Source organism: Hylobates moloch, unplaced genomic scaffold (genome assembly GCF_009828535.3).
Source record: "Hylobates moloch isolate HMO894 unplaced genomic scaffold, HMol_V3 SCAFFOLD_12, whole genome shotgun sequence".
In the NCBI taxonomy this organism is placed as follows: Eukaryota; Metazoa; Chordata; class Mammalia; order Primates; family Hylobatidae; genus Hylobates; species Hylobates moloch.
The window spans coordinates 43,060,918-43,087,015 of NW_026652287.1; the positions used below are offsets into that span (position 1 = coordinate 43,060,918).

Genomic DNA, 26,098 nt, shown 5'->3' on the forward strand with positions numbered 1-26,098 from the left:
CAAACTCCCGACCTTAGGTGATCCGCCTGCCTGGGCCTCCCAAAGTGCTGAGATTACAGGCATGAGCCACCACGCACGGCACGCCTTTTTTTTTTTTTTGAGACAGGGTCTTGCTCTGTCACCCAGGCTGTGCAGTGGCACAATCACAGCTCACTGCAGCCTCAACCTCCCCAGGCTAAGGTGATGCTCTTGCCCTGGTCTCCCAAAATGCTGGGATCACAGGCATGAACCACCATGCCCAGACTCATTTAAGGAATATAGTGACTCGGGCAAGAGACATGGGGTGCCCTGTGCTCTATCCTGTTTTGTCTTCAAAGCCTCGTTCTGTAGAGCTGCGCAGACGTGTCTCAGAGTCAGGGGCTTTGTGAAATTACGCTGGAAAACAGAATTGAGCAAACCCAGCTTAACATTAGTTACTTTCTCTCACATTGCCACAACAAAATATCACAGACTAGGGGGCTTAAACAGCACACATTTATTTTCTCAGTTCTGGAGGCTGGAAGTCCAAGATCACAGTCTCGGCAGGGTTGGTTTCTTCTGAGGTGGGGGCACCTCCTCCCTCTGTCCTCATGTGGCCTCCTCTGTGTGTGCCTATGTCCCAAACTCTTCTTCTAAGGACATCAGTCATATTGGATTAGGGCCCACCCTAATGACCTCATTTAAACTTAATTTTTTTTTTTTAATTTTTTTTTTTTTTTTTTTGAGACGGAGTCTTGCTCTGTCACCCAGGCTGGAGTGCAGTGGCGCAATCTCGGCTCACTGCAAGCTCCGCCTCCCGGGTTCACACCATTCTCCTGCCTCAGCCTCTCCAAGTAGCTGGGACTACAGGTGCCCGCCACCACACCCGGCTAATTTTTCCATATTTTTAGTAGAGACGGGGTTTCACCGTGGTCTCGATCTCCTGACCTCGTGATCCGCCCGCCTCGGCCTCCCAAAGTGCTGAGATTACAAGCGTGAGCCACCACGCCCGGCCAATTATTTTTTTTAAGGTGAAATCTCACTCTGTAGTCCAGGCTGGAGTGCAGTGGTGCAATCTCAGCTAATGACAACCTCCGCCTCCTGGGTTCCAGTGATTCTCCTGCCTCAGCCTGCCGAGTAGCTGGGTCTACAGGCGTGTGCCACCACACCTGGCTAATTTTTATATTTCTAGTAGAGACAGGGTTTCACCAAGTTGGCCAAACTTCTGGTCTCGAACTTCTGATCTCAAGTGGTCTGCCTGCCACGGCCTCCCAACGTGCTGGGATTACAGGCATGAGCCACCACACCTGGGTTTAATTTTCTCTCTAAAGGTCCTATTTCTGCCGGGCACAGTGGATCACGTCTGTAATCCCAGCACATTGGGAGGCCGAGGCAGGCGGACCCCCTGAGGTCAGGAATTTGAGACCAGCCTGGCCAACATAGCGAAACCCCCGTGTCTACTAAAAATACAAAAATTAGCCAGGTGTGGTGGCAGGGATCTGTAATCCCAGCTGCTTGGGAGGCTGAGGCATGACAATCCCTTGAATCCAGGAGGCGGAGGTTGCTGTGAACCGATACTGCGCCACTGCACTCCAGCCTGGGCGATGGAGCGAGACTCCTTTTTTTTTTTTTTTTTTTTTGAGATGGAGTTTTGCTCTTGTTGCCTAGGCTGGAGTGCAATGGCACGATCTCAGCTCACCGCAACCTCCATCTCCCGGATTCAAGCGATTCTCCTGCCTCAGCTTCCCTAGTAGCTGGAATTACAAGGCATGCGCCACCATGCCTGGCTAATTTTGTATTTTTAGTAGAGATGGGGTTTCTCCATGTTGGCCAGGCTAGTCTTGAACTCCAAACTCAGGTGATTCGCCTGGCTTGGCCTCCCAAAGTGCTGGGATTACAGGCGTGAGCTGCTGCACCCGGCCAAGACTTTCTAAAAAAAAAATAAAAATAGGCCACGTGCGGTGGCTCACACCTGTAATCCCAGCACTTTGGGAGGCCGAGGTGGGAGGATCACTTGAGGTCAGGAGTTCAAGACGAGCCTGGCCAACATGATGAAACCCCATCTCTACTAAAAATACAAAAATCAGCTGGCTGTGGCCAGGCATGGTGGCTCACGCCTGTAATCCCAGCACTTTGGGAGGCCAAGGCAGGTGGATCACCTGAGGTTGGGAGTTCGAGACCAGCCTGACCAACATGGAGAATCCCTGTGTCTCCTAAAAATACAAAATTAGCTGGGCGTGGTGGCGCATGCCTGTAATCCCAGCCACTCAGGAGGCTGAGGCAGGAGAATCGCTTGAACCCAGGAGGCGGAGGTTGCAGTGAGCCGAGATCCTGCCATTGCAGTCCAGCCTGGGCAACAAGAAGGTAACTGTTTCAAAAAAAAACAAAAAACAAAAAACAAAAAAAACAGCTGGGTGTGGTGGATGCCTGTAATCCCAGCTACTAAGGAGGCTGAGGCAGGAGAACCACTTGAACCCAGGAGGCGGAGGTTGCAGTGAACCAAGATTGTGCCACTGCACTCCAGCCTGGGCGACAGAGACTCCATCTCAAAAAAAAAAAAAAGTAAATAGAAATAAAAAGAAGGAAATACTAAATTGATGGACATGCAGATGTGGTAACAGTCAAAAAAACGGGCAGAAAGGAGACATGGCAATGTCCTTACTGTGGTTTTTCTAGGGAAGTAGACAGGCACCTCAGCCTTACATGTTTATTTCAATAAAAAAACAGCCTTCCACTATGAACTATGGTATGGTGGTTCCTCAAAAAATTAAAAATAGAACTACTAAATGACCCAGCGCTTCCACATCTGCTTTATACTTAAAAGAATTGAAATCACTGGAGACCGGCCTGGGCAACCCAGTGAGACGCCATCTTTACAAAAAATAAAAATACATTAAAAGGAAAAAGAAAAGAAGCCAGGCACAGTGGCTTACACCTGTAATCCCAGCACTTTGGGAAGATGAGGAGGGACGATCATTGGAGCCCAGGAGTTTGAGACCAGCCTGGGCAACATAGCAAGAACTCATCTTTACTAAAAATAAAAATAAAAATTAGTTAGGCGTGGTGGTACATACCTGTAGTCCCAGCTACTCCAGAGACAGGTGGGAGGATCTCTGGAGCGAAGGAGTTCGAGGCTGCAGTGAGCTATGATTGCATTACTGCAGTCCAGTCTGGGTGAAAGAAGAAGACCCTGTCTCTAAAAAGAAAAGACAATGGTTTCTAATTCTTACACCAAAGTACATCCTCAACTTGTTGTTCTTGGTGAAGGATCGTATACCTGAAACTGTGACCACTGAAAAAGTGGGATTAAAAACAAAGAAATTCAGGCCAGGCGCAGTGGCTCACACCTGTAATCCTAGCACTTTGGGAGGCTGAGGCAGGCGGATCACCCGAGGTCAGGAGTTCGAGACCAACCTGGCCAACATGGTGAAACCCCATCTCTACTAAAAATACAAACATTAGCTGGGCGTGATGGCCCATGCCTGTAATCCCAGCTACTCAGGAGCAGGCAGGAGAATCCCTTGAACCCGAAGATGGAGGTTGCAGTGAGCAGAGATCGCGCCACTGCACTGCAGCTTGGGTGACAGAGTGAGACTCCATTACCAAAAAAAAAGGAATTCAACAAGTTGGTTAGGTTCAAAAAACACAGTTTACAAAATCACAGCCAATACAAATGAAGCATCTCTCCGTAGGCAAAGGACCACGGTTTAGAAATCAAGAAAACATCCCATTTATATTAGTAATGAAGGGACTAAATACTTAGGAATCAAGTGATGAAGTCTATAAGATCTGGATGAAAAGCTGTGGACACAAAGGAATTCCTGAACAAACAGGACAAACTCTGTTCTTAGTAAGGAAGGCTTGTCATTAACATGTCAATTCTTCCAGAAGTCTGCAAAGTTAATGAAATCCCTATAAAACACCTGCTTGATTTTTAGCGGATGTGCCAGTTCTGAAGTTTCAACCCAGTCATTCAACTCCTAGAAAAGTAGCCTAGATATGGATACACATGTGTATACAAATCTATGTCCAGCCATCCCTCAGTATCCCCAGGGGATTGGTTCTAGGACCCCATGTGGTACCAAAATCAGAATGTGCTCAAATCCCTAATATAAAATGGCATAGACCGGGCGTGGTGGCTCACACCTGTAGTTCCAGCACTTTGGGAGGCTGAGGTGGGTGGATCATTTGAGGTCAGGAGTTCAAGACCGGCTTGACCAACATGGTGAAACCCCATCTCTACTAAAGATACAAAAAAATTAGCCGGGTGTGGTGGCGCATGCCTATAATCTCAGTTACTTGGGAGGCTGAGGCAGGAGAATCGCTTGAACCCAGGAAGCAGAGGTTGCAGTGAGCCGAGATTGTGCTACTGCACTCCAGCCTGGGCAACAGAGTGAGACTCTGTCTCAAATATAAAATATAAAATAAAATAAAATAAAATGGCATAGTATTTGCATATACACTACACATATTCTCCTGTGTACATTACTTTTTGACAGAGTCTTGCTTTGTCACCCAGGCTAGCGCAATCTCGGCTCAATGCAACCTCCACCTGCTGGGCTCAAGTGATCCGCCCATCTCAGCCTCTGGAGTAGCTGGGACTACAGGTGTGTGCCACCATGCTCAGCAAATTTTTGTATTTTTTGTAGAGAGGGCATTTCACCATGTTGGCCAGGCTGGTCTTGAACTCCTGGCCTCAAGTGTTCCTCCTACCTTGGCCTCCCAAAGTGTTGGGATTACAGGTGTGAGCCACCGCGCCCGGCCTCTCCTGTGTACTTTATATCATCTCTGGATTATTTGTAATACCTGACATAATGTCTACACATTGCTTTATTCTCATGGATTCCACATAGTACTTGGTAAGTGGCAAATACAAGTTTTGCTTTTTGGAACTTTGTGGACTTTTTCTGAATATTTTTAAATTCATGGTTGGTTGAATGCCAGAGGTGGAACCCTTGGATAAAAAGGGCTGACCTGCATCACAATTCAATGTACTGCTCTTGAGACTGTAGTTGTTTCCAAACAATATAAAGAAAAAAAATTCAAATAAAGGCATTCTAAGAGATTTATTGTATAACATAGTGAGTATAGTTAATATATTATATTCTTGTCCATGTGCAGTGGTTCATGCCTATAATCCCAGCATTTGGGGATGCCAAGGCAGGCAGATCGCTTGAGCCCAGGAGTCTGAGACCAGCCTGGGCAACAAAGCGAGACCCTGTCTACAAAAAATATAAAAATCAGCTGCCAGGCGTGGTAGCTCATGTCCGTAATCTCAGCACTTTGGGAGGCTGAGGCAGGCAGATCGCTTGAGCCCAGGAGTCTGAGACCAGCCTGGCCAACATGGCGAAACCCCATCTCTACTAAAAACATAGAAATTAGCCAGGCCTGTAATCCCAGCTACTCGGGAGACTGAGGCATGAGAATAGCTTGAACCAGGAGGCAGATGTTGCAGTGAGCTGAGATCACACCACTGCACTCCAGCCTGGTGACAGAGTGAGATTCCGTCTCAAAAATAAATAAAAATAAAAATAATAATTAGCTGGGTATGGCAGCACATGCCTGTGGTCCCAGCTACTGCAGAAGCTGAGGTGGGAGGATCATGTGAGGCCAGGAGTTTGAGACCACCCTGAGCAACACAGTGAGACCCCATCTCCACAAAAAAAAATGTAAAACTTAGCTGGGCATGGTGGCATGCACCTGTAGTTCCAGCTACTCAGGAGGCTGAGGCAGGAGGATCACTTGAGCCCAGGAGATCAAGGCTGCAGTAGAACATCGCTGCACTCCAGCCTGGGCAACAGAGCAAGATCCTGCCTCTAAAAATATATATATATATATTTTTAAAAAGGACAAAACTGATACACGTATTAATGGCATGGATGAATCCCAAAGGCATTTATGCTGAAAGATCCCAAACACAAGAGCCCATGCTGGCCTGAACAGGCAAATGTCATCTATGGAGACAAAACTGGATGGGAGGCTGCCCAGGGACTGGGAAGGGAGAGATCAAGTGGGAAGAGGCACGAGGTGACCTGAGGTGACAGAGACATTCTCTATCTTGATAAGGATGTAGGCTACAGTGCTATATTCGCTTCTCGAAATTTAAGCTGAACATTTAGGACTTGCATATTTCATATTCTACCCCAATTTTCAAAAATAGAGGAACAAGAGAGATTCCTAGGTAAGACAACCTTCGAGGTGCAAGACAGTTTTTTTTTTTTTTTTTTCGAGACAGTCTTGCTTTGTTGCCCAGGCTGGAGTGTGGTGGCGCGATCGTGGCTCACTGCAGCTGCCGCCTCCCAGGTTCAAGCAATTCTGCCTCAATCTCCTGAGTAGCTGGGATTACAGGCATGTACCACCACACCTGGCTGATTTTTGTATTTATACTAGAGATGGGGTTTCACACTGTTGGCCAGAGTGGTCTTAAACTCCTGACCTCAGGTGATCCACCTGCCTGGGCCTCCCAAAGTGCTGCAATTACAGGCGTGAGCCACCGTGCCCGACCCAGAGCAGATTATTTTTGAGACAGGGTCTCGCTATGTTACCCAGGCTGGAGTGCAGTGGCACAATCTCGGTTGCAGTGAGCCGAGATTGCTACTGCAACCTCCACCTCCTGGGCTCAAGCGATTCTCCCACTTCATGCTCCTGAGTAGCTGGGACTACAGGTACGTGCCACCATGTCCCACTAAGTTTTGTAAAGGCAGTCTTAATAGACACTATCACCGGGCACGGTGGCTCACGCCTGTAATCCCAGCACTTCTGGAGGCCAAGGTGGGTGGATCACCTGTTTTCGGGAGTTTGAGATCGGCCTGGCCAACATGGTGAAACCCTGTCTCTACTAAAATTAGCTGGGCGTGGTGGTAGGCGCCTATGTAATCTCAGCTACTCGGAAGGCTGAGGCAGAAGAATCGCTTGAACCCAGGAGGCAGAGGTTGCAGTGAGCCAAGATCATGCCATTGCACTCCAGCCTGGGCAACAAGACCACAACTCCATCTCATAAAAAAAAAAAAATTGACACTATTGGCTGGGTATGGTGGCACATACTGTAGCACTTTAGGAGGCCAAGCGGGAGGATCGCTTGAGGCCAGGAGTTTGAGACCAGCCTGGGCAATATAGTGAGACTGCATCTCTACAAAAGTAAAAATTAGGCCTGGTGTGGTGGCTCACGCCTGTAATCCCAACACTTTGGGAGGCTGAGGTGGGCTGATCACTTGAGGTCAGGAGCTCGAGAACAGCCTGGGCAACATGGTGAAACTCCGTCTCTACCAAAAATACAAAAATTCGCCAGGCACACGCCTGTAATCCCAGCTACTTGGGAGGCTGGGGCAGGAGGATCCCTTGAACCTGGGAGGTAGAGGCTGCAGTGAGCCGAGATTGCGCCATTGCACTCCAGCCTGGGCAACAAGAGTGAAACTCCATCTCAAAAAACAAACAAACAAACAAAAACAAGAATTAGCCACATATGATGGTACACTCCCGTAGTCCCAGTTACACGGAGGCAGGGGATCACTTGAACCCAGGAGGTGGAGGTTGCCATGAGCGGAGATCAGGCCACTGCACTCCAGCCTGGGTGACAGACTCCTGTCTCAAAAAAATAGAAAATAAAAAAAGATAATAGGTACATGGGCAATTGTTTTCTCACAAGGTCACACTATGCATTAGTACAAAGATTCAGTTGTCTTGATCAAGGTGCCTCGGAATCCAGAAAAAGAAAACTCATTATACTCATTATATACTTTAAAATGAATTTTTTAGCTTAAAATAGCAGCAGAAAGTATATTTAAAAAAAAATCTCAGATGGGGGAACTTTACCATATGTCAAGCTGAGCTGTTGTACTTTGCTGTGTGCATTTGCTATCAGTCTTATTAAAAAAATAAGCTAAGATCCCCATTTTTAGTCCTTACAAAAGTGATTCATGTGTTAAAATGGGAATGTCAGAAATGTGGAAGATATATGTTTAAGGTCTCTTGGTGGGGGGAGGGAAGGCGTTTCCAAATAGGCTACAAAGGCCGGGCACGGTGGCTCATGCTTGTAATGCCAGCAGTTTGGGAGGCCAAGGCGGAAGGATCACTTGAGGTCAGGAGTTAGAGACCATCCTGGCCAACATGGCAAAACCCTGTCTCTACTAAATTAACAAAAATTAGCCAGATGTGGTGGCAGGTGCCTGTAATCCCAGCTACTCAATCCCTGCTATTTGGGAGGCTGAGGCAGGAGAATTGCTTAAACCCGGGAGGCGGAGGTTGTGGTGAGCCAAGATCGCGCCATTGCACTCCAGCCTGGGCAACAGAGTGAGAATCCATCTCAAAAATGAGCAGGCTACAAAAAACTAAGAGTGACAAATATAAATTGACTTCCTAAAAATGGGAGGTCTCTGTATGGCACAGACATGATGAGCCAGGATGACTGAGCAGGGGCAGTCGTCCCAAATGCCCAGGGAGCTCCCAGCAAAGACAGTCATGTGGCCACCACAGAGAAAGGGTACATCCAGTGGCCACTGGACACACAGAAGTGTTATGTCACTATTAAAAAATGCCGACCAGGCACAGTGGCTCACACCTATAATCCCAGCACTTTGGGAGGCCAAGGCAGGTGGATCACCTGAGGTCGGGAGTTTGGGACCACCCTGACCAACATGGAGAAACCCCATCTCTACTAAAAATACAAAATTAGTCGGGTGTGATGGTGCATGCCTGTAATCCCAGCTACTTGGGAGGCTGAGGCAGAAGAATCACTTGAACCTGGGAGGCGGAGGTTGCAGTGAGCAGAGATCGTGCCACTGCACTCCAGCTTGGGCAACAAGAACGAAACTGTCTAAAAAAAAAAAAAAAAAAGCTAATGGGAGGCTGGGTGCAGTGGGTCACACCCTGTAACCCAGCACTTTGGGAGACCCAGGTGGGCGGATCATGTCAGGATTTCAAGAGCAGCCTGGCCAGCATGGCGAAACATCATCTCTACTAAAAATACAAAAATTAGCTGGATGTGGTGATGGGCGCCTACATTCCCAGCTACTTGGGAGGCTGAGGCAGGAGAATTTCTTGAACCCAGGAGGCAGAGGCTGCGTTGAACTGAGACTGCCCCACTGCACTACAGCCTGAGCAACAGAGCAAGACTCCATCTCAAAAAAAAAAAAAAAAATCTTTGGAAAGAAAAAAAACCCAACTAAAGAAGAGGTTTTGCTTGGGGATGGGGCGGCCAGGGCTCCAAGGGCAGCTCAGTGGTGACTTCTCTCTCCTTATTCCACCAGTCGCAGCACAGAGCTCTGCCTCATGGTCACAGGATGGCTGCTCTCTGCTGCCAAGCATCGCAACCCACTCCAGGCCAAAGAAGGGCTACCAGCCATGGGGAAGGCCAGCCAAGACTTCCTTTAAAAGGCTTTCCTGGAAGCTACACTAGCAAGTTCCATTTGCATGTCATGGGGATCAACTCACGTGACTCAGTTCTGAACAAACACAGACACACGGAGTGTCTAGCTTCAAACATGTGCTAGCTTCGAACTCCACGTGGGTCACCTTTAGCATGGAAGAGCTTGTTCCTGTCTGGCCTCAGCCAGAAGTCCTGTGCAAATCACGAGTCCCCATCCAGGGTGGTTTATAGGAGAGATTTATTTGAAGAAATATTACAACATATAAAAACTACATAAAGTCTTAATTTCCACTCATACAGTGGTAGATTTGATATAATGCATAATAAAAAACTTTTAAAATCCAGAATGCACAAAGTACTGCACGATTTGATCACTAAATCATTAGTTGATAAGTGAACCTCACACAACAGCTTCATGTCAGCCAAGGCCACAAACACCATGTACCACACATGTGAACGGACAGATTGACATGTTAAAAACACAACATCAGTGCATGTTGGGGATTCCTGGTGCCAGAAACAGGGGTGACGGGAGGGCAGAACTAGTCCTTAGCAGCTTCCTCCTCCTTTATTTTAGCTGAAGGGAAATAAAAGAAAAAGTCACTTTGGGGAACACGCCCAGTGTCACACCACATGACAGGCGAGTAACAGACATGGACCATCAGGAAACGTTAACATACTGATGTAACAGCTCACCCAATAAGCGGCAGAGTGCTAAGGGAATGTTCATGGAGACTGAACACTCCTCAAATGGTCCCCAGAGGGTTCTAGACCCAGAGGCTCAAGTGAGCAGCTGAGGCAGGTGCCTGCTGAGCCAGATTCACCGAGCAGGAGTGAGGGAAATGGCCCCAGGGCCAGCCCAGCAGCCAACCTGACCAAAGCCCTGATGTGTGCAGCACGCCTGCTCTAAGCACTCAACACGTGCAACTCACTCAATCCTCACAGCAGCCCCTTGAGAAAGATGGGGCCAGGAAGGTGGGCAGGTGACCCACCTGAGTCCCAGAGCCCAGAGCGGTGGCCGGCAACTGCCCCCGCATGTACCCCCAGAGGGCAGCCCGGCCCACCCCACCATACCTGAGGCACTCTCTCGGGCTTTGGCCAACATACAGAGCTTGATCTCCAAGCCAATGGCTTTGGCCAGGGGCGGCGGCACAGCGTTGCCCACCTGCGGGAGGGGAGAAGGGCAATGCCTGATGTGGACGCCCAGGCCCGAGGCCCGGGGGCAGGTGTACTGCCAGCCCCTGCTCAGATGGAGGACAACCTGGGCATTGCGCCCCTTGGGGAAGGGTTCTGGTCCTGCTCACGTGGGCCCAAATAATCCCTTCCAGCACAAGGTCCTCGGACCGTCCAACTGGCCCATCATCCCACCCCACAGCCACAAGTCACTGGGCCTTTGAAGAGCTTCAGAAAGACTTGAGACAAAGACACGTGGGGCTGGGAGCAGTGGCTCACGCCTGTAATCCCAGCACTTTGGGAGGCCAAGGCAGGTGGATTAGTTGAGGCCAGGAGTTCATGACCAGCCTGGCCAACACGGTGAAACCCCATCTCTACTAAAAGTACAAAAACTAATTAGCTGGGCATGGTGGCACATGCCTGTAATCCCAGCTACTCAGGAGGGTGAGACAGGAGACTCGCTTGAACCCTGGAGGTGGAGGTTGCAGTGGGCAGAGATCATGTCACTGCACTCCAGCCTAGGCGACAGAGTGAGACCCTGTCTCAGAAAAAAAAAAAAAAAAAAGACAAATGGGCCACCTAGACACGTTTCACTCCCAGCTAAGAGTGGCTGCTTCCCTGGCCAGCGCAGTGGCTCATGCCTATAATCCCAGCACTTTGGGAGGCCGAGGCAGGCAGATCACCTGAGGTCAAGAGTTCGGGACCAGCCTGGCCAACATGGTGAAACCCTGTCTCTACTAAAAATACAAAAATTAGCCGGGTGTGGTAGCACACGACTGTAATCCCAGCTACTCAAGAGGCTGAGGCAGGAGAATCACTTAAAACCAGTGGGATGGAGGTTGCGGTGAGCTGAGATCACGCCATTTCACTCCAGCCTGGGTGAAAGAACAAAGTTCCATCTCAAAAAACAAACAAACAAACAAACAAACAAACAAAACAGAGAGAGTGGCTGCTTCCCGAGAACCAGATTCACGGGGAGGGGCGAAACGTGGTTTTCACAAGAACCCTGGACACTGGTTTTTAAGCAATGCGTGTGCCCTATGTTGATGAAAATACACTTAACTAACTCATAGACTAACTCGTTAAGCCAACCTGACACCTGAGAAGCAGGTAGGAATTAAGGTGCTAGTTCATTTGAACCTACAGCGAGCGAGCTGTTGCCACCATGGGTTTTTGTGTTTTTTTTTGTTTTTTTTTTGAGACGGAGTCTCGCTCTGTCACCCAGGCTGGAGTGCAGTGGCGCAATCTCGGCTCACTGCAAGCTCCGCCTCCCGGGTTCACGCCATTCTCCTGCCTCAGCCTCTCCAAGTAGCTGGGACTACAGGCGCCCGCCACCACGCCCGGCTAATTTTTTTGTATTTTTAGTAGAGACGGGGTTTCACCGCGGTCTCGATCTCCTGACCTCGTGATCCGCCCGCCTTGGCCTCCCAAAGTGCTGGGATTACAAGCGTGAGCCACCGCGCCCGGCCTCCACCATGGCTTTTAACCTGCTCTTTTAGTGTGATGGACTGTCCTTCTGGCTCAATCTCTGCCTCAAAAACAAACAGTAAGGAACCAGCATAGGGACGCAGCCTGACTCGGATGTCTCAGCCCTGTCCCTCCTGTGGGCAGTCTTCCCACTGAGAGTGCTGGGGCTACCCAGCAGCCAGCAGGTGTCCTCCGGAAGTGACTGCGCTGGCCCCAGCCCCACCTGGTGACAGGCATAGAAGCCTCCTTCCTGTCCAGACCCAGCGGGCGCCGCCCCACTGACCTGCCGGTGCTTGTCCAGGATGTTGCCGAAGAGCCGGTAGGTGTCAGGGAAGCCCTGGGAGCGGGCACACTCCCGCACGCTCACCACGCGGTGCTGCTCTGGGTGGAGCACGCGGCCCTGGGGGCGAGAGGCGCGGTGGGCAAGGGCAGTAGCACCCAGGCCGGGTCACCGTGGGGGACAGGGAGGGAAATGGCACCGTGGCAGCGTCCGGCCATGGCCTTGGCCTATTAGCCTGTCCCATGGACACGGAGGGGCAGGAGGCAGAGGCCAGGTGCCTGGGGTCCTGAGGTGCTGTCCCCCACTTAGCTAAGCCCAAGTTAGGGGAGCCCAGTTAGGCCTCCAAGTACAGGGCCTGACCCAGGCCCTTGGATGCCCCCTCCCCACCTACCTGCTTGCCCATGGGCTCGGGGTTGGTGACGGTTGTGCTGAAGAAGCCGTCCCACTCGAGCCTTCCATAGAGGCCAGCCCAGTGGTTGTGCCGGTTCCCAGTGTGGGGCAGGCACCAGGGGATGAGGGTGTTGAACTGCCTGGCTGCGGGGTCGCAGGCTTTGCCAGCTGGAAGACAGGACAGTGATGAGGCTGCAGTTATGGGATGGGGTATAGGCTTGGGACGGAGGACAGTGGCTCTTAGAGCTTTGGGAGGCAGAGATGGCACCTCCTGTGCAAGGGGCCCCTTGGGGTGGAGCAGCCAACAATCCTCGTTCTCTGGGCACTGTTTTTATTATTATTACTATATGTCTCACTCTGTTGCCCAGGCTGAAGTGCAATGGCATGATCTTGGCTCACTGAAACCTCTGCCTATGGGGTTCAAGTGATTCTCCTGCCTCAGCCTCCCAAATAGCTGGGATTATAGGCGTGTGACACCACGCCCAGCTAATTTTTGTAGTTTTAATAGAGATGGGGTTTCACCGTTGGCCAGGCTGATCTCGAGCTCCTGATTTCAAGTGATCTGCCTGCCTCGGCCTCCCAAAGTGCTGGGATTACAGGGGTGAGCCACCATGCCTGACCTGCTTTTATTATTTATTGTTTTTCTTTTTAGAGACAGGGTCTCACTCTGTCTCCCAGGCTGGAGTGCAATGGCATAATCACAGCTCACTGTAGCCTCCTCAACCTCCCAGGCTCAAGCGATCCTCCCGCCTTGGCTTCCCAAAGTGCTGGGATTATAGGTGTGGGCCACGAACCCAGCCTGCTTTTACTACTTAACATGGTCAGCAGCTACCTTCTCTGGGACACCCAGGCTTGGTGTGTCTGTGCCCTGCCCTGGCCTCCAGGTTCACGGGCCAAAGGCCCAGGGTTCTGCCTTCCTTCCCCTCAGCCCACCAGGAACCACAACATACAGGCCCCACCTTCCACGCAGGAGCAGACCCCACGGAGGGCCCCGGAGCTGCTGCGGCCGTTCTTCCTGTCATGGTGGGTATACCGCAGCTTCCTGGCCATGGTGCCGTCCGAGAGCCGCACCTCGATGTTGGGCAGATCGCGCCAGTCTGAGCCAGGGGCCAAGGGGATGTGCCGCATGCGGGCGGCCACCAATGCACTCATGTCCTGAAAGAGTGTGGGGGGCCCAGCTGTCACCTCATGTGAGCAGCATCCAAGCATCCATGGTGGGCTGGGTGCTGGGAACACCATGGTGACCAGGAAGCCCCCTGGGGCTCATGCCCATCGGGAAAGAGACAGTCAGGGATATCGCACTTGGCTCGAGGCCACGGCAGGGACCTGAGGCAGCGCAGGGGTGGGAGAGCGTGGGAATCTAAGCTGAGCCTTTAGGGTGGGGGAAGGGGATGGTGAAAGGGCTGGTCTTGGCATCCTGGGAAAACATGTGGGGAGAGGCAGCGAGGGGGAAGGCAGTGGTGGGTGGGCAGTGGCTTGACACCATTCCAGACCAAGTCCAGGACTGCGGGAGCTCTGACACTTCCCATGACCATGCCAGAGAGGCCAGGGGTCACACAAGGGCGGGCTGAGGACTCGGGAGGAGGAGCCTGGGATCAGATTCCATGTCTCCCCTGAGTCTTGGGCAGGCTCTGACTGTTCCCATGGGGTTGCTGGGCTGGGCCTCGAGGAGAAGCTGCTCTGTGGGGGTGCCATTACCTTACAGATGTGGTCCCTGAGGATGGGCTGGTACTGTGTGCCCCGGAGCTGCCTCTGGAACCAGGACTGAGGCTCCCCATTGTAGGAGATCTCCAGCGCTGAGGCTCCATTCCGCACCTCCGGCAGGTCGGACATCGTGTCTCGCACCGTGATGGTCCGGAAAGGACCCGAGCTCAACCTGCAACAGAGGAGGTCAACACCTCTGGGGATGCACGCAGCAGCTGTCCCCTCGTCACAGGTGCCACCCCGCCTGCTCAGATGGCCTTCTCCAGAGGTCACAGCATTGCCCGAGGTCACATGGGTGGCAGTGTGCCTGGATGCCATCTGGAAGTGGGGATGGGGCTATGGCGTGGGCTTTGTGGACGACCACAGCCAAGCATGCGTCTGGCCGCTCTGCATGTGCTATCTACTAGGGAAGCAGATGATGCAACGTCAGAACTGGAGACCACAGGTGGCAGAGCGCCATGTGGCAGAGCACCGTGTGGCAGGCCAGATGCCGTGCCATCCTCTCCTCCCCAGGCCTCACCAGGGAGCACTCATGGGCCCCATGAGCTACTGAGGCCCGTTCGGCAGTGTGTGGAGGAGCGATGGGGGCCACCTACCTGGTTATGTTGCTCACAAACTTCTTGTCATCCACCACCACACTCAGCTGGCAGGCCCGGGGAGCAAACACATGCAGTGGCTCTGGGAACAGGGGCAGCTTCTCTCCAGGGGCCGCGGCCAGGATGATGGCCCGCCTCCGTGTCTGGGCCACGCCGTACTGACCGGCCTGTGGGGGAGAAGGACGGACACCCCCACCATCAGTGGGACACTCCCGACTGGCCAGACCCAGGCCAGGGGTCAGCAGCCTGAGTCAGGAGTGGCTGGCCAATGCGGAGCGCACTTGCAGAATCCCCAGTTACCCTGACAGGCGTGCTCCTGGTCAGAGGAGTTTGGAGCAGATAAAAAACAAAAGCAGCTGAGCCCAGAGGGCAGCCACTGGGGAAGGTGGGAGCGAACCCTGCGGGCAAGTCCGGCCAGCTCTGAAAGCACTGCAAGGGCCCCAAGGTCTTAGCACTCGGGGAGAACGCTGGAGACCAGGAACGCTGTCGCTTCCCTGATGGCTGTGGTCACAAGAACAGAGAACGTGGCTGTGACAAGTCTTGCCTGGTGAGCCTGAGTCGCCCTGAGGCTGAGCTAGGGGACCAGGTAGCCAAGTGCTTGCCCACTTAGGCAGACATCCTGTGCTAGCATCTGGATAGCGGTTTCATTTTTAATTATGCCCTCAATCGCTGAGCTGATACAGAGGATGGGGGATGCTTTTCAGATAAGGCCTGGGCCCCACAGACTATGTCCATCCCTGTCCCTGCAGACATAGCCACCTGGAGTGCAACCCTCAGCCATCTGTGGGGGTTTGTGTGTGCAGTTACCCAGAGCAAAACTGTCTTTTAAACCAATCGAACAGCTGCCGCCTACACATGGCTCTGCGCACCTCACTTCCCCTCCCCTGTGCAGACTCAACCGCTCCACGGTGCTCCGTGGTGGGCTGCTCACCCTTCCCCATCGAGGGAAAGGAGCCGGGAGCTGCATGGTGAGAAGCCCATTGTAGCCAGCCCTCCCGGGCATGTTCGAGAACACAGCTCAAGAGACGCTAGAGGTGGACTTGCTGGGGGCTGGCTGAGCAAGCATCTCCCCTGACTCCACCAGTGGGACAGAGCACCACGCCAGCCTCTGCCGCCTGGATGGCAGGCCTGTGCCACTGAACCCTGTTTTCAGTAAGGGACGGCTGGGCTGCTGGCCGGGTCACGTGCTGGCCACATCCGTCTGCCCACCCCGGCCCCGGGGCCCACCTGCAGCACGCCGAAGGTGCACTGATAGCCCATGCGGACCAGGCAGCGGAGGGTGAGCTTCAGGACCATGGAGCGCTTGAAGGAGACAAAGTTCCTGACATTCTCCAGGAGGAAGAACCGGGGCCGGTAGTAGTCGCAGTAGCTGTAGGGGGCGGGAGAGACTGCAGGAGTCACCTCCACAGACAGAGGGGAGAAACGACCCACTGTGCCGGAAGCCCCTCACGAATGTTATCAAAGTCTCTCCCTGGTGAGAGCTGAGCTGTGAGCTTCCGGGGGGCAGAGGCCTCAGTGCAGGGCGAAAATGACCACTGCTGACATGCGGCACAGCCCCGGGCCGTCTGGCAACACTGGGGGACTTCTACCCGTTTACCTGAGGAAGGAAACCACCAGAGAGTTTTTGAACTTGGAGTAGGTGCGCGAATTGAAGCGGTTCATGCCGCTGAAGCCCTGGCAGGGCGGCCCGCCGCACAGCATCTCCACATCTCCCTTCTGGGGCAGCCGCTGGCCACGGGAGTTGGTGGTCTCCCCGGCCATGACCAGCTTCAGCAGGATGTTGCAGTCCTCTGTGAACACCGTGGAGCCGGGGTTGTTCAGCCGGAACGCCTGGGCCGCGGGGTCCCACATCTCGATGGCCCACAGCGTGTCAGAGATGCCTGGCAGATCAAGCACGAAGCCATGCTTTCAACTCTCCAGAAGGAGTTTTTTTTTTTTTTTTTGAGATGGAGTCTCGCTCTGTCACCCAGGCTGGAGTGCAGTGGTATAATCTTGGCTCACTGCAAGCTCTGCCTCCCAGGTTCAAGCGATTCTCCCACCTCAGCCTCCCGAGTAGCTGGGACTACAGGCATGCACCACCACGCCCAGCTAATTTTTGTATTCGTATTAGAGACGGGGTTTCACCATGTTGGCCAGGATGGTCTCAAACTCCTGACCTCGTGATCCACCCACCTTGGCCTCCCAAAGTGCTGGGATTACAGGCGTGTGCCACCGTGCTTGGCCTTGGAAGGAGATTCTTGAGTCAGGAAGGTGACCAGGGTTGGAAGGCATTTCAGGTAGCACCTGCCCGGTCTGGGCTCACCAGGTATTCAGAGATGGAGCCTACGGGCGCTCACCTGCTTGGTGGAATCCCTCCGACAACCCCCCGCAGCCAGAAAACACATCCAGGGTCCGCAGCTTGGGCAGCTTGATCTCCATCTCTGGCTCGCTCGGTTCACAGGCTTGGGACTTGGGCTTGCCCTTCCCTGGGGGAGAGAGGCCAGAGGCTAAACCCGATCCTCAGAGTCCAAGTCCACCTTGCTCTCAAGCGCCTTGTTAACTCAGGCGGCCTCACTGTCCCAGAGTCAGTAACCCCAGAGGTGGTTTTACACTGAGGGATTCACAGGCAGCCTCCAAGTTACAGAAGAATAACTTGAAAAGAAACTCATACAATGATGTACCTTTTCCCTTCCCCTTCCCTTTGTTTCCAGGGCTACGGGCATGGTTGGGAGGATCTTCAAAGCTTTTGCTCTTTGCATTATAGGCCTGAAAAGGAGAGAACTGCAATCATTTTGGAGAGAAACGCACTAGTCCCCTCTCTAACACAGACTAGTAAGAAGGCAATTTGATAGTCACTTAATTTCTCCCTCAGTGGGGCCATGACCAATTAGCCACCAATAAGAGTAGTCTGATTTTGCTACAATGGAAACTTAAAACAATCCATTTTATTAATACTAACATTTGATGTGGCTGACACTGAAATGCCTATTACAAGCACTTGAGAGTACTCTTGCTAGAACAGGAAAAAGTGCGATGCAGAATCTGCTGTCCAACTGGGCTATCCTCATCCAAGCCTGGGAGAACGTGGATGTATCGTTTTAAGATAACAACAAAGAAAGGCCAAGCCCCAACAATTTACAAGTCATGAGCTTGATCAGCTGACTCGTGGGCCCTCTCCATAACCAGGGCCACCCGCACAGGCATGTGGGCTGGGCCTGGACGTAGGCGCCTGGCCCAAGGGACCCAGGAGCAGGGGCACCTTCTCCAACTCATACTAAGACACCAGTCAGGCTGGTGGAAGCTGCCTCATGGTCCTCAACATTCAGTTGCACCAAGACACTAAAATGTTAGGTTCTCTAATGACATACTTTTTAAAAACCAGGAGTGTTAAACTCCGGAACTACTTGAATCTCATACAACTTGTGCTCTGGAGAACCCTGCGCAGACCCCCGTAAAGCTCCTGCAGAACAGCTTCACGTCAGCCAACCACCCACTTCTTATAAAAGCCGAAACCCTGCAGCCAAGCCGCCTTGTGCATAACCCGACATCAGACTCCTTCTGGCCAACTTTGACCCCGAAGCCTTCCCTCTAGCAAGCAGGGGCACCACCTCGAGGAAGTAGAAGCGGTTGGGGCCGCCCATGGAGTACACCTGGACGCACTCAGGCAGGTCCTCCCCATACTCCACGGTGCAGCGGCCCTGCACAGCCTTGAAGTCCACCACAGCCTCTTCGTCGCTCCAGTAGAGCAGGTTGATGTCTGCGTGGTAGCTCGCTGGAGTGGACTTGTGGGTGTTTTCAGGCCTGCGAGCAGGAGAGGCCTCGTTAGGAGCTCTCCTTTGTGGTGAGCTTATGCTGAATTAAACAGCACCATGTTCCTGGAGTGCTCAGGGAACTGCTGGGTAAAGACCGCCCCCCCCTCAGTTAGGGAACCACCAGGTAAAGATACCCCCAGTTAGGGAGACACCAAGTAAAGACCTCCCCCCTCCCCAGTTACGGAATCACAGGGTAAGGAACCCCCGCCAGTTAGGAAACTGCAGGGTAAAGACCCCCTAGTTCGAGAACCACAGAGTAAAGACCCCCTCAGTTAGGGAACTGCAGGGTGAAGATATCCCCTCCCCACACTGGGGAACTGCAAGGTAGACTCCCCCCATTTAGGGAACCACAGGGTAAAGACCCTCCAGTTAGGGAACTGCAGGGTAAAGATCCCCCAAGTTAGGGACCCACAGGGTAAAGATCCCCCAAGTTAGGGACCCACAGGGTAAAGATCCCCCAAGTTAGGGACCTGCAGGGTAAAGATCCCTCCCAGTAAGGGAATCATAGGATAAAGATATCCCCTCCTCACATTAGGGAACTGCAAGGTAGATTCCCCCACAATTAGGGAACCGCCAGGTAATGACCCCTGACCCAGTTGGGAACCGCAAGGTAGATTCCCCCACAATTAGGGAAGCGCCAGGTAATGACCCCCGACCCAGTTAGGGAACCGCAGGGTAAAGACCCCCCCCAGTTAGGGAGTCATAGGGTAAAGACCCCCCTACTTAGGGAACCACAGGTAAAGATATCCCCTCCCCACATGAGGGAACTGCAAGGTAGATTCACCCCCAATTAGGGAACCGCTGGGTAAAGATCCCCCAACCATTAGGTCAGCTTGGCTGCTTGCTCTGCACACCTGGCCCTGCCCTGTAGTGTCTGCCTGCCGGTAGCAGCCTCTCGAGTGTGTTTATCTCGTCTGTACCACTCAGAACCCTTGTTTTATTTCCTGTTATTACAAAGGCTTCAGGAAATCTTTGATCTATGTTAGCTAAGAGGTGAGGCAAGTGTATAGCTTCCTGTACAGGCTAGTTTCAGGTTAATGCCTAATCACCACAAGTTACTCGGGTCTTAGAAAAAGAAAACGTAATAGGCCAAAAGCTTAGGAAAGAGAAAAAATCCCAGAGACAGGAGGACCTGGGAAGAGGTGGGGACAGCGGGACAGAACCTGGACAGTCATAGATAGAGCTTGGGAGGTTCTCTGGGGGTGCCCAGACACTCTACCCGTTTTTCCTTTTGAGACAGGGTCTGGCTGTCACCCAGGCCGGAGTGCAGTGGTGAGATCATGGCTCACTGTAGCCTCAAATTCCTGGGTTTGAGTGACCCCTCCAGCCTCAGCCTCCCAAGTAGCTGGGACTACAGGCGTGTGCCACCACACCCAGCTAGTTTTTTTTTTTTTTTTTTTTGGTAGGGCTGGGGTCTCACTACGTTTCCTCAAGCTGGTCTTGAACTCCTGGACTCAAGTGATCTTCCTGCCTCAGCCTCCCAAAGTGCTAGGATTAGAGGCGTGAGCTACAGCGCCCAGCCAGCTTAAGGATTTCTTTTGGAAAAAGGGCTCTGCAACATTAAAATAAGGACCTAAAAGTGAGGGCTGGGAACTAGAATTCTAGTCATTATCAGTGCCCACCAATAATCAGAAACACTTGGAAAAACAGCTACTTCAACATAACTCTTAGAACAACCGTGGGTGCTATGCCACAACCCTGTTTCAGGCAGAGCCTTCTAGAAGAGTCTGCGGCCTCGTGGAAGAACAGAGGCCTCTGCTGACCTGTAAAACTTGTTGACCCGGATTTTGATGTCAGTCTCGTTGGGCCTGCCGTTGCTCTTCTTGGGACAGAAGATTTCTTTGATCCGGCCAATTCGGTAGGGCTCAGGGGCATCCAGGTTGCTGCCTTTGATGTAGTCGGAGTATTTCCGGTAGTGCTCTGGGTACAGGTCCTCATCCACAGGCTCCTTCCGTGGGCGTTTCACGGGACTGGACAGCTTGATGCTGCAGAGAAGCACCCATTTGGCATCAATGAACCTTCCACCTTGCAGTGGTCAGTCAGGCATGACTGACCAGTGACAATAACCATTTAAAGTCAAACACCTGATGAATTAAGGTAGGTGTGTACCCTAAGAAATTATTTAGGCTGGGCATTGTGGCTCACGCCTGTAATCCCAGCACTTTAGGAGACCAAGGCAGGTGGACCCCAAGGTCAGAAGTTCGAGACCACCCTGGCCAACATGGTGAAACCCTGTCTCTACTAAAAATACAAAAATTAGCCGGGCGTGGTGGTACATGCCTATAATTCCAGCTACTTGGGAGGCTGAGGCAGGAGAATTGCTTGAACCCAGGAGGCAGAGGTTGCACTGAGCTGAGATTGTGCCACTGCACTCCAGCCTGGGTGACAGAGCAAGACTCCATCTCACAGAAAAAAAAAAAAAAAAAAATATTTAGCCGGAGATTCAGTCTCACAGTTTGAAGCACGCATTCACCCTCTGCGCATTACTGGCTACGGTGGTGGCTGACACTGCTCAAATACGCCAGGCTCCCGCCTCCCAACCACTTGGCATCTTGTGTTTCCTGGCATGTGACGTGGGCAGAAGTGACCTAGGAGGATGTCACTGCCTGGGGAACGTCCTGTGTGCTTTCCCTTGGGCTCAAAGACTGGCAACTTCTGACTCCAGCAGCCCAGATATCCAAGGGACACAACAGGTGGAGTCCTCTGCTGACCTGTGATGGGCACCTCGTATGAGCAAGACAGCGGCTACTGTGGTTTTTGTTGAGACAGTTTCACTCTGTCCCCCAGGTTAGAGTGCGGTGGCACGATCTCGGCTCACTGCAACTCCTCCTCCCAGGTTCAAGTGATTCTCATGCCTCGGCCTCCCAAGTACCTGGGATTATAGGCGCCCGCCACCACACCCAGCTAACCCTGGCTAATTTATTTTTAGTAGAGACAGGTGCGTCGGCCAGGCTGGTCTTGGTCTTGAATTCCTGACAGGCATGAGCCACCACACCCAGTCCAGCTTCTGTGGTTTTAAGTCACTGTGATTTGGGGTTGTTGCTATGATACAACCTACACTACCCTGACTAAGGCTCTGATCTAGAAGTGACATTGGAGGCCAATGTAAGGCGACACGGGGCCTGGGACAATGGGAGTGTGGTCTGACTAGTGTGGAAAAGCCGTTCTTTGAAGAAGGCCTGCCGTTAGGGAAGGTGGCTGCCACGTTCTCCCCACTAGACCCCCCAGGAGTCTGACGGGCTCCAAAGGCGTCTCTGTGCTGACTCTCCCACTTTGTCAGGAGCACCTGGGCAGAAAACACTACGGGGAGGTGTCCCCTTCCCACCAAGGACAACCAGAGGGGGTAACGTGCCTCAACTGTGCCAAGGCTGGAAGGGACCCTGCTTCTCCAGTTCTCATAATTCATAGTAACTGAACTAAGACAAGGGAGCTGGGGCTCTAAGGAAATGGAATTGTGAGCCAGGAAAGCATCTGAAAAACATGGGCTGTAATTCCAACCACACGCTCATTCTTAGGAAAAACACAGAATGGATCAGTGTGGAAACGATCTGTGGCTTTAGGTTCTTCCTGGAAGAGCCTCGATCCTCTGACACAGAGAAGTCATCTGATGTGATTCCCTCTTACCAAGAAGTAACTCATGTCCATTAAACCTTTACTTTAAGCCAGGTACTGTATGGAGCACTTTCAACTCACTCAACCCTTCGAGCCCCAGCAGGCAAGATCCCACTCTCCCACTTCACAGCAGGGGACGGTGAGGAGGTATCCTTGGGCAGAGGCAGAACTGGGGAGGGCCCCTAGCTGTCCCTCGCGCTTTAGCCAGTAAGTTCTTTTTTTTCTTTTTTTATTTGAGACGGAGTCACACTCTGTTGCCCAGGCTGGAGTGCAGTGGCATGATCTTGGCTCACTGCAACCTCTGCCTCCCAGGTTCAAGTGATTCTCCTGTCTCTGCCTCCTGAGTAGCTGAGACTACAGGCACGCACCACCACACTCGGCTAATTTTTGTATTTTTAGTAGAGACAAGGTTTCACCATGTTGGCCAGGCTGGTCTCAGACTCCTGACCTCAGATGATTCCCTGCTGCCTTGGCCTCCCAAAGCGCTGGGATTACATACGTGAGAAACCACACCCAGCCAAACCAGCGAGTTGACTTTTACACTCAGCTTTGCTCTGCAATAGCATCATGGTCAGTCTACACTCCATGATTTATGTTGTCTGTTTGCCACCGATGCCAACGTGACAGCTAGGACAACAGCTGGTGCAGAGGGATTGGGGATGTCTGTAAGGAGGGGGAAACCACAAAGCCAGCCTGGCTCGGCCTGGAGTGCCCTGGCCCTGGCTGCTCCAAGGGGGCACTTACTTGAACGTGAAGGCCTCAGGGGGCAGGTATACGCCATCACCGACTCGGTACAGGATGCCATTCTTGGTGGCTGAGTAGTAGAGGACCCGGCTGTCCAGGTCCTCGAGCTGCTCCAGGACCCTGGGGATTTCTTTTTGCCTCATCTCAGCCAGACGGGCACAGCTCACACAGAATCTGAAGGAAACAAAGGGACAGAAACATAAGGCCCTGAGATGGCCAGCAGTGGCCGCAGCAGCTAATGCCAGCTTAATCCAGAGACTCTGGTAACCAAGAAGAAAAAACATTTGCAGATGCTAGAAGGAAGAGGTGGCTTTCTTGTGCTTTGTGTTGACATTTTGAAGACACTTATTTGAGACTAAAGCCCAGAAAATACATAGCAAGAAAATCAAACAACTTTTGAGTCATTGATACAAAAACCCTAAGATAGCAATGAACAGTGTCTAGAATACGGTTAAGAACACACCACGAGCAAGAGTCCCGAGTGGCTCAGTCCAGCAGAGACTCCTACTGTTGAGTCCAGAACTCAATCCAGCAGAGACTCCTACTGTTGTCCCTATAAAGGATCAACAGGGATTTGAGGAAATTCAGCATTATTCTTGACTAGTAAGCCCTTAAAGGAGACTTGAAGACGGCCTTAAAAATACAGATCAAGGCCCAGCATGGTGGCTCATGTCTGTAATCCTAGCCCTTTGGGAGGCCAAGGCAGGAGGATCGCTTGAGCCCAGAAGTTTGAGACTAGCCTGGCCAACACAGTGAGACCCTGTCTCTACAAAAATTTTTTAAAAAATTAACCAGGCAGGGTGGTGCATGCCTGCAGTCCCAGCTACTCAGGAGGCTGAGGCAGGAAGATCACTTGAGCCCAGCAGGTCAAGGCTACAGTGAGCTGTGACCACACCACTGCATTCCAGCCTGGGTGACAGAGCGAGACCCTGTCTCAAATAAATAAATAAATAAAAGAGGTTGGGTGATAAATAGATAAATAAATAAATAAATAAATAAATAAATAAATAAATAAATAAATAAGGTTGGGTGCGGTAGCTCATGCCTGTAATCCCAGCACTTTAGGAGCCTGAAGGGAGCAGATGACCCAAGGTCAGGAGTTCCAGACCAGCCTGGCCAACACGGCAAAACCCTGTCTCTACTAAAAATACAAAAATTAGCCGGGCACGGTGGCAGGCGCCTGTAGTCCCAGCTACTTGGGAAGCTGAGGCAGGAGAATTGCTTGAACCCAGGAGGCAGAGGTTGCAGTGAGCCGAGATCATGCCACTGCACTCCAGCCTGGGTGACCAGTGAAACTCCATCTCAAAAAAATAAAAAATAAAATGAAAATAGAGATCAAGCCGAAGCCAGCATGAGACTTAACAGGAGAAGCACAGATGCCCCCAGGTAGCCCTCTTGGCCTCCCTGGGTTTCCCTGGTTGCCACCTGCTCCTCTGGGGGTGCTGGCTGCTGCTTTTAGTTGAAACAAGTGAGGTACGGAGGTTAAAAAGAAGGCATGGGGCATTGGACATTAAAAAATAAAAGCTCGCTGGGTGCAGTGGCTCACGCCTGTAATCCCAACACTTTGGGAAGCCGAGGCGGGCAGATCACCTGAGGTCGGGAGTTTGAGACCAGCCTGACCAACATGGAGAAACCCCGTCTCTACTAAAAATACAAAAAAAGTAGCCGGGCATGGTGGCCCATGCTTGTAATCCCAGCTACTCGGCAGGCTGAGGCAGGAGAATCGCTTGAACCCAGGAGGTAGAGGTTGCGGTGGGCCAAGATCGAGCCACTGCACTCCAGCCTGGGCAACAAAAGCGAAACTCTGTCTCAAAAAAAAATAATAAATAAATAAAAATAAAAAATAAAATAAAAGCTTCCCTCAAAGCAGTCACCCAGTTAGAAAAGAATCGAGGCCGGGTGCGGTGACTCACGCCTGTAATCCCAGCACTTTGGGAGGCTGAGGCTGGCGGATCACAAGGTCAGGAGATCGAGACCATCCTGGCTAACACAGTGAAACCTCGTCTCTACTAAAAATACAAAAAACTAGCCAGGCGTGGTGGCAGGCGCCTGTAGTCCCAGCTACTCAGGAGGCTGAGGCAGGAGAATGGCATGAACCCGGGAGGCGGAGTTTGCAGTGAGCCGAGATCACACCACTGCATTCCAGCCTGGGTGACAGAGCGAGACTCCGTCCAAAAAAAAAAAAAAAAAAAGAAAGAAAAGAATCGAATAAAAGGTCTCATTTACAGGAGAAAACATCTAAGAAACAGCCAAAAACATGCAAGAGCTGGGCACACACTGGAGAACACACGGGAAGTCTTGAAATGGGAAGAAGAACCCTGTTTCTGGGTAGGGAACCCTCTTACAAAGACGACGCCAGGTCATCCACATGCTTAAAGCAACTACAGGCCATCTACACACTTGAGCATCATCCATAGTCAGGCTGGCCTTTGACGAGCAAGAGACACAAACTGGGGGGCTGTTGGGGGAAGCCAACCAGATGGAAGCACACGGGAAACAGAAGCAATGTGGGCTGAAAGTGCCTGCTGACCCCGAGCCCGGCCCCAGTGCTCACTTGAACTTGTTGTCCTCTGTTGGCTGGGTTTTTGGAGGGGACTCGAATCTTGCGTAGTCTTGATCGTACCACAGCTGGTAGAAGTAGGTCTTCCCATCATCCCCCTCCAGCAGGGACTCAGGATCCATGCCTCCCTTGGGAGATAAGAATGCGTGTCAGGCGAGGCGCGGTGGCTCATGCCTGTAATCCCAGCACTATGGGAGGCCGAGGCGGGTGGATCACCTAAGGTCAGGAGTTCGAGACCAGCCTGGCCAACATGGTGAAACCCCATCTCTACTAAAAATACAAAAAATTAGCTGGATGTGGTGGTGGGTGCCTGTAATCCCAGCTACTCAGGAGGCTGAGGCAGGAGAATCACCTGAACCCGGGAGGTGGAGGTTGCAGTGAGCTGAGATCATGCCATTGCACTCTAGCCTGGGCAACAAGAGCGAAACTCCGTCTCAAAAAAAAAAAAAAAAAAATACA

At 51.9% G+C, this 26,098-nt stretch overlaps 1 protein-coding gene across 3 annotated transcripts in view; it reads right to left on the minus strand.

The window, feature by feature from the left end:
• Positions 1-9,543: 9,543 nt before the first annotated feature.
• DNMT1 (DNA methyltransferase 1) overlaps positions 9,544-26,098 on the minus strand; it is a 62,391-nt gene continuing 45,836 nt past the window's right edge. For 2 of the 3 annotated variants that reach the window (XM_032169619.2, XM_058425073.1), the window contains 15 exons: positions 25,634-25,767; positions 23,080-23,253; positions 20,487-20,708; positions 18,520-18,712; positions 17,593-17,677; positions 17,269-17,397; positions 16,530-16,812; positions 16,160-16,301; positions 14,933-15,099; positions 14,331-14,508; positions 13,583-13,787; positions 12,634-12,800; positions 12,246-12,362; positions 10,397-10,487; positions 9,544-9,899 (listed from right to left, as the gene is read on the minus strand). In XM_032169619.2, the coding sequence (XP_032025510.1) occupies positions 9,865-9,899; positions 10,397-10,487; positions 12,246-12,362; positions 12,634-12,800; positions 13,583-13,787; positions 14,331-14,508; positions 14,933-15,099; positions 16,160-16,301; positions 16,530-16,812; positions 17,269-17,397; positions 17,593-17,677; positions 18,520-18,712; positions 20,487-20,708; positions 23,080-23,253; positions 25,634-25,767 (2,322 nt within the window). In that variant the 3' untranslated portion in view covers positions 9,544-9,864. The remainder of the gene's footprint in view (positions 9,900-10,396; positions 10,488-12,245; positions 12,363-12,633; positions 12,801-13,582; positions 13,788-14,330; positions 14,509-14,932; positions 15,100-16,159; positions 16,302-16,529; positions 16,813-17,268; positions 17,398-17,592; positions 17,678-18,519; positions 18,713-20,486; positions 20,709-23,079; positions 23,254-25,633; positions 25,768-26,098) is intronic. The other variant, XM_032169621.2, reaches the window with a different exon arrangement.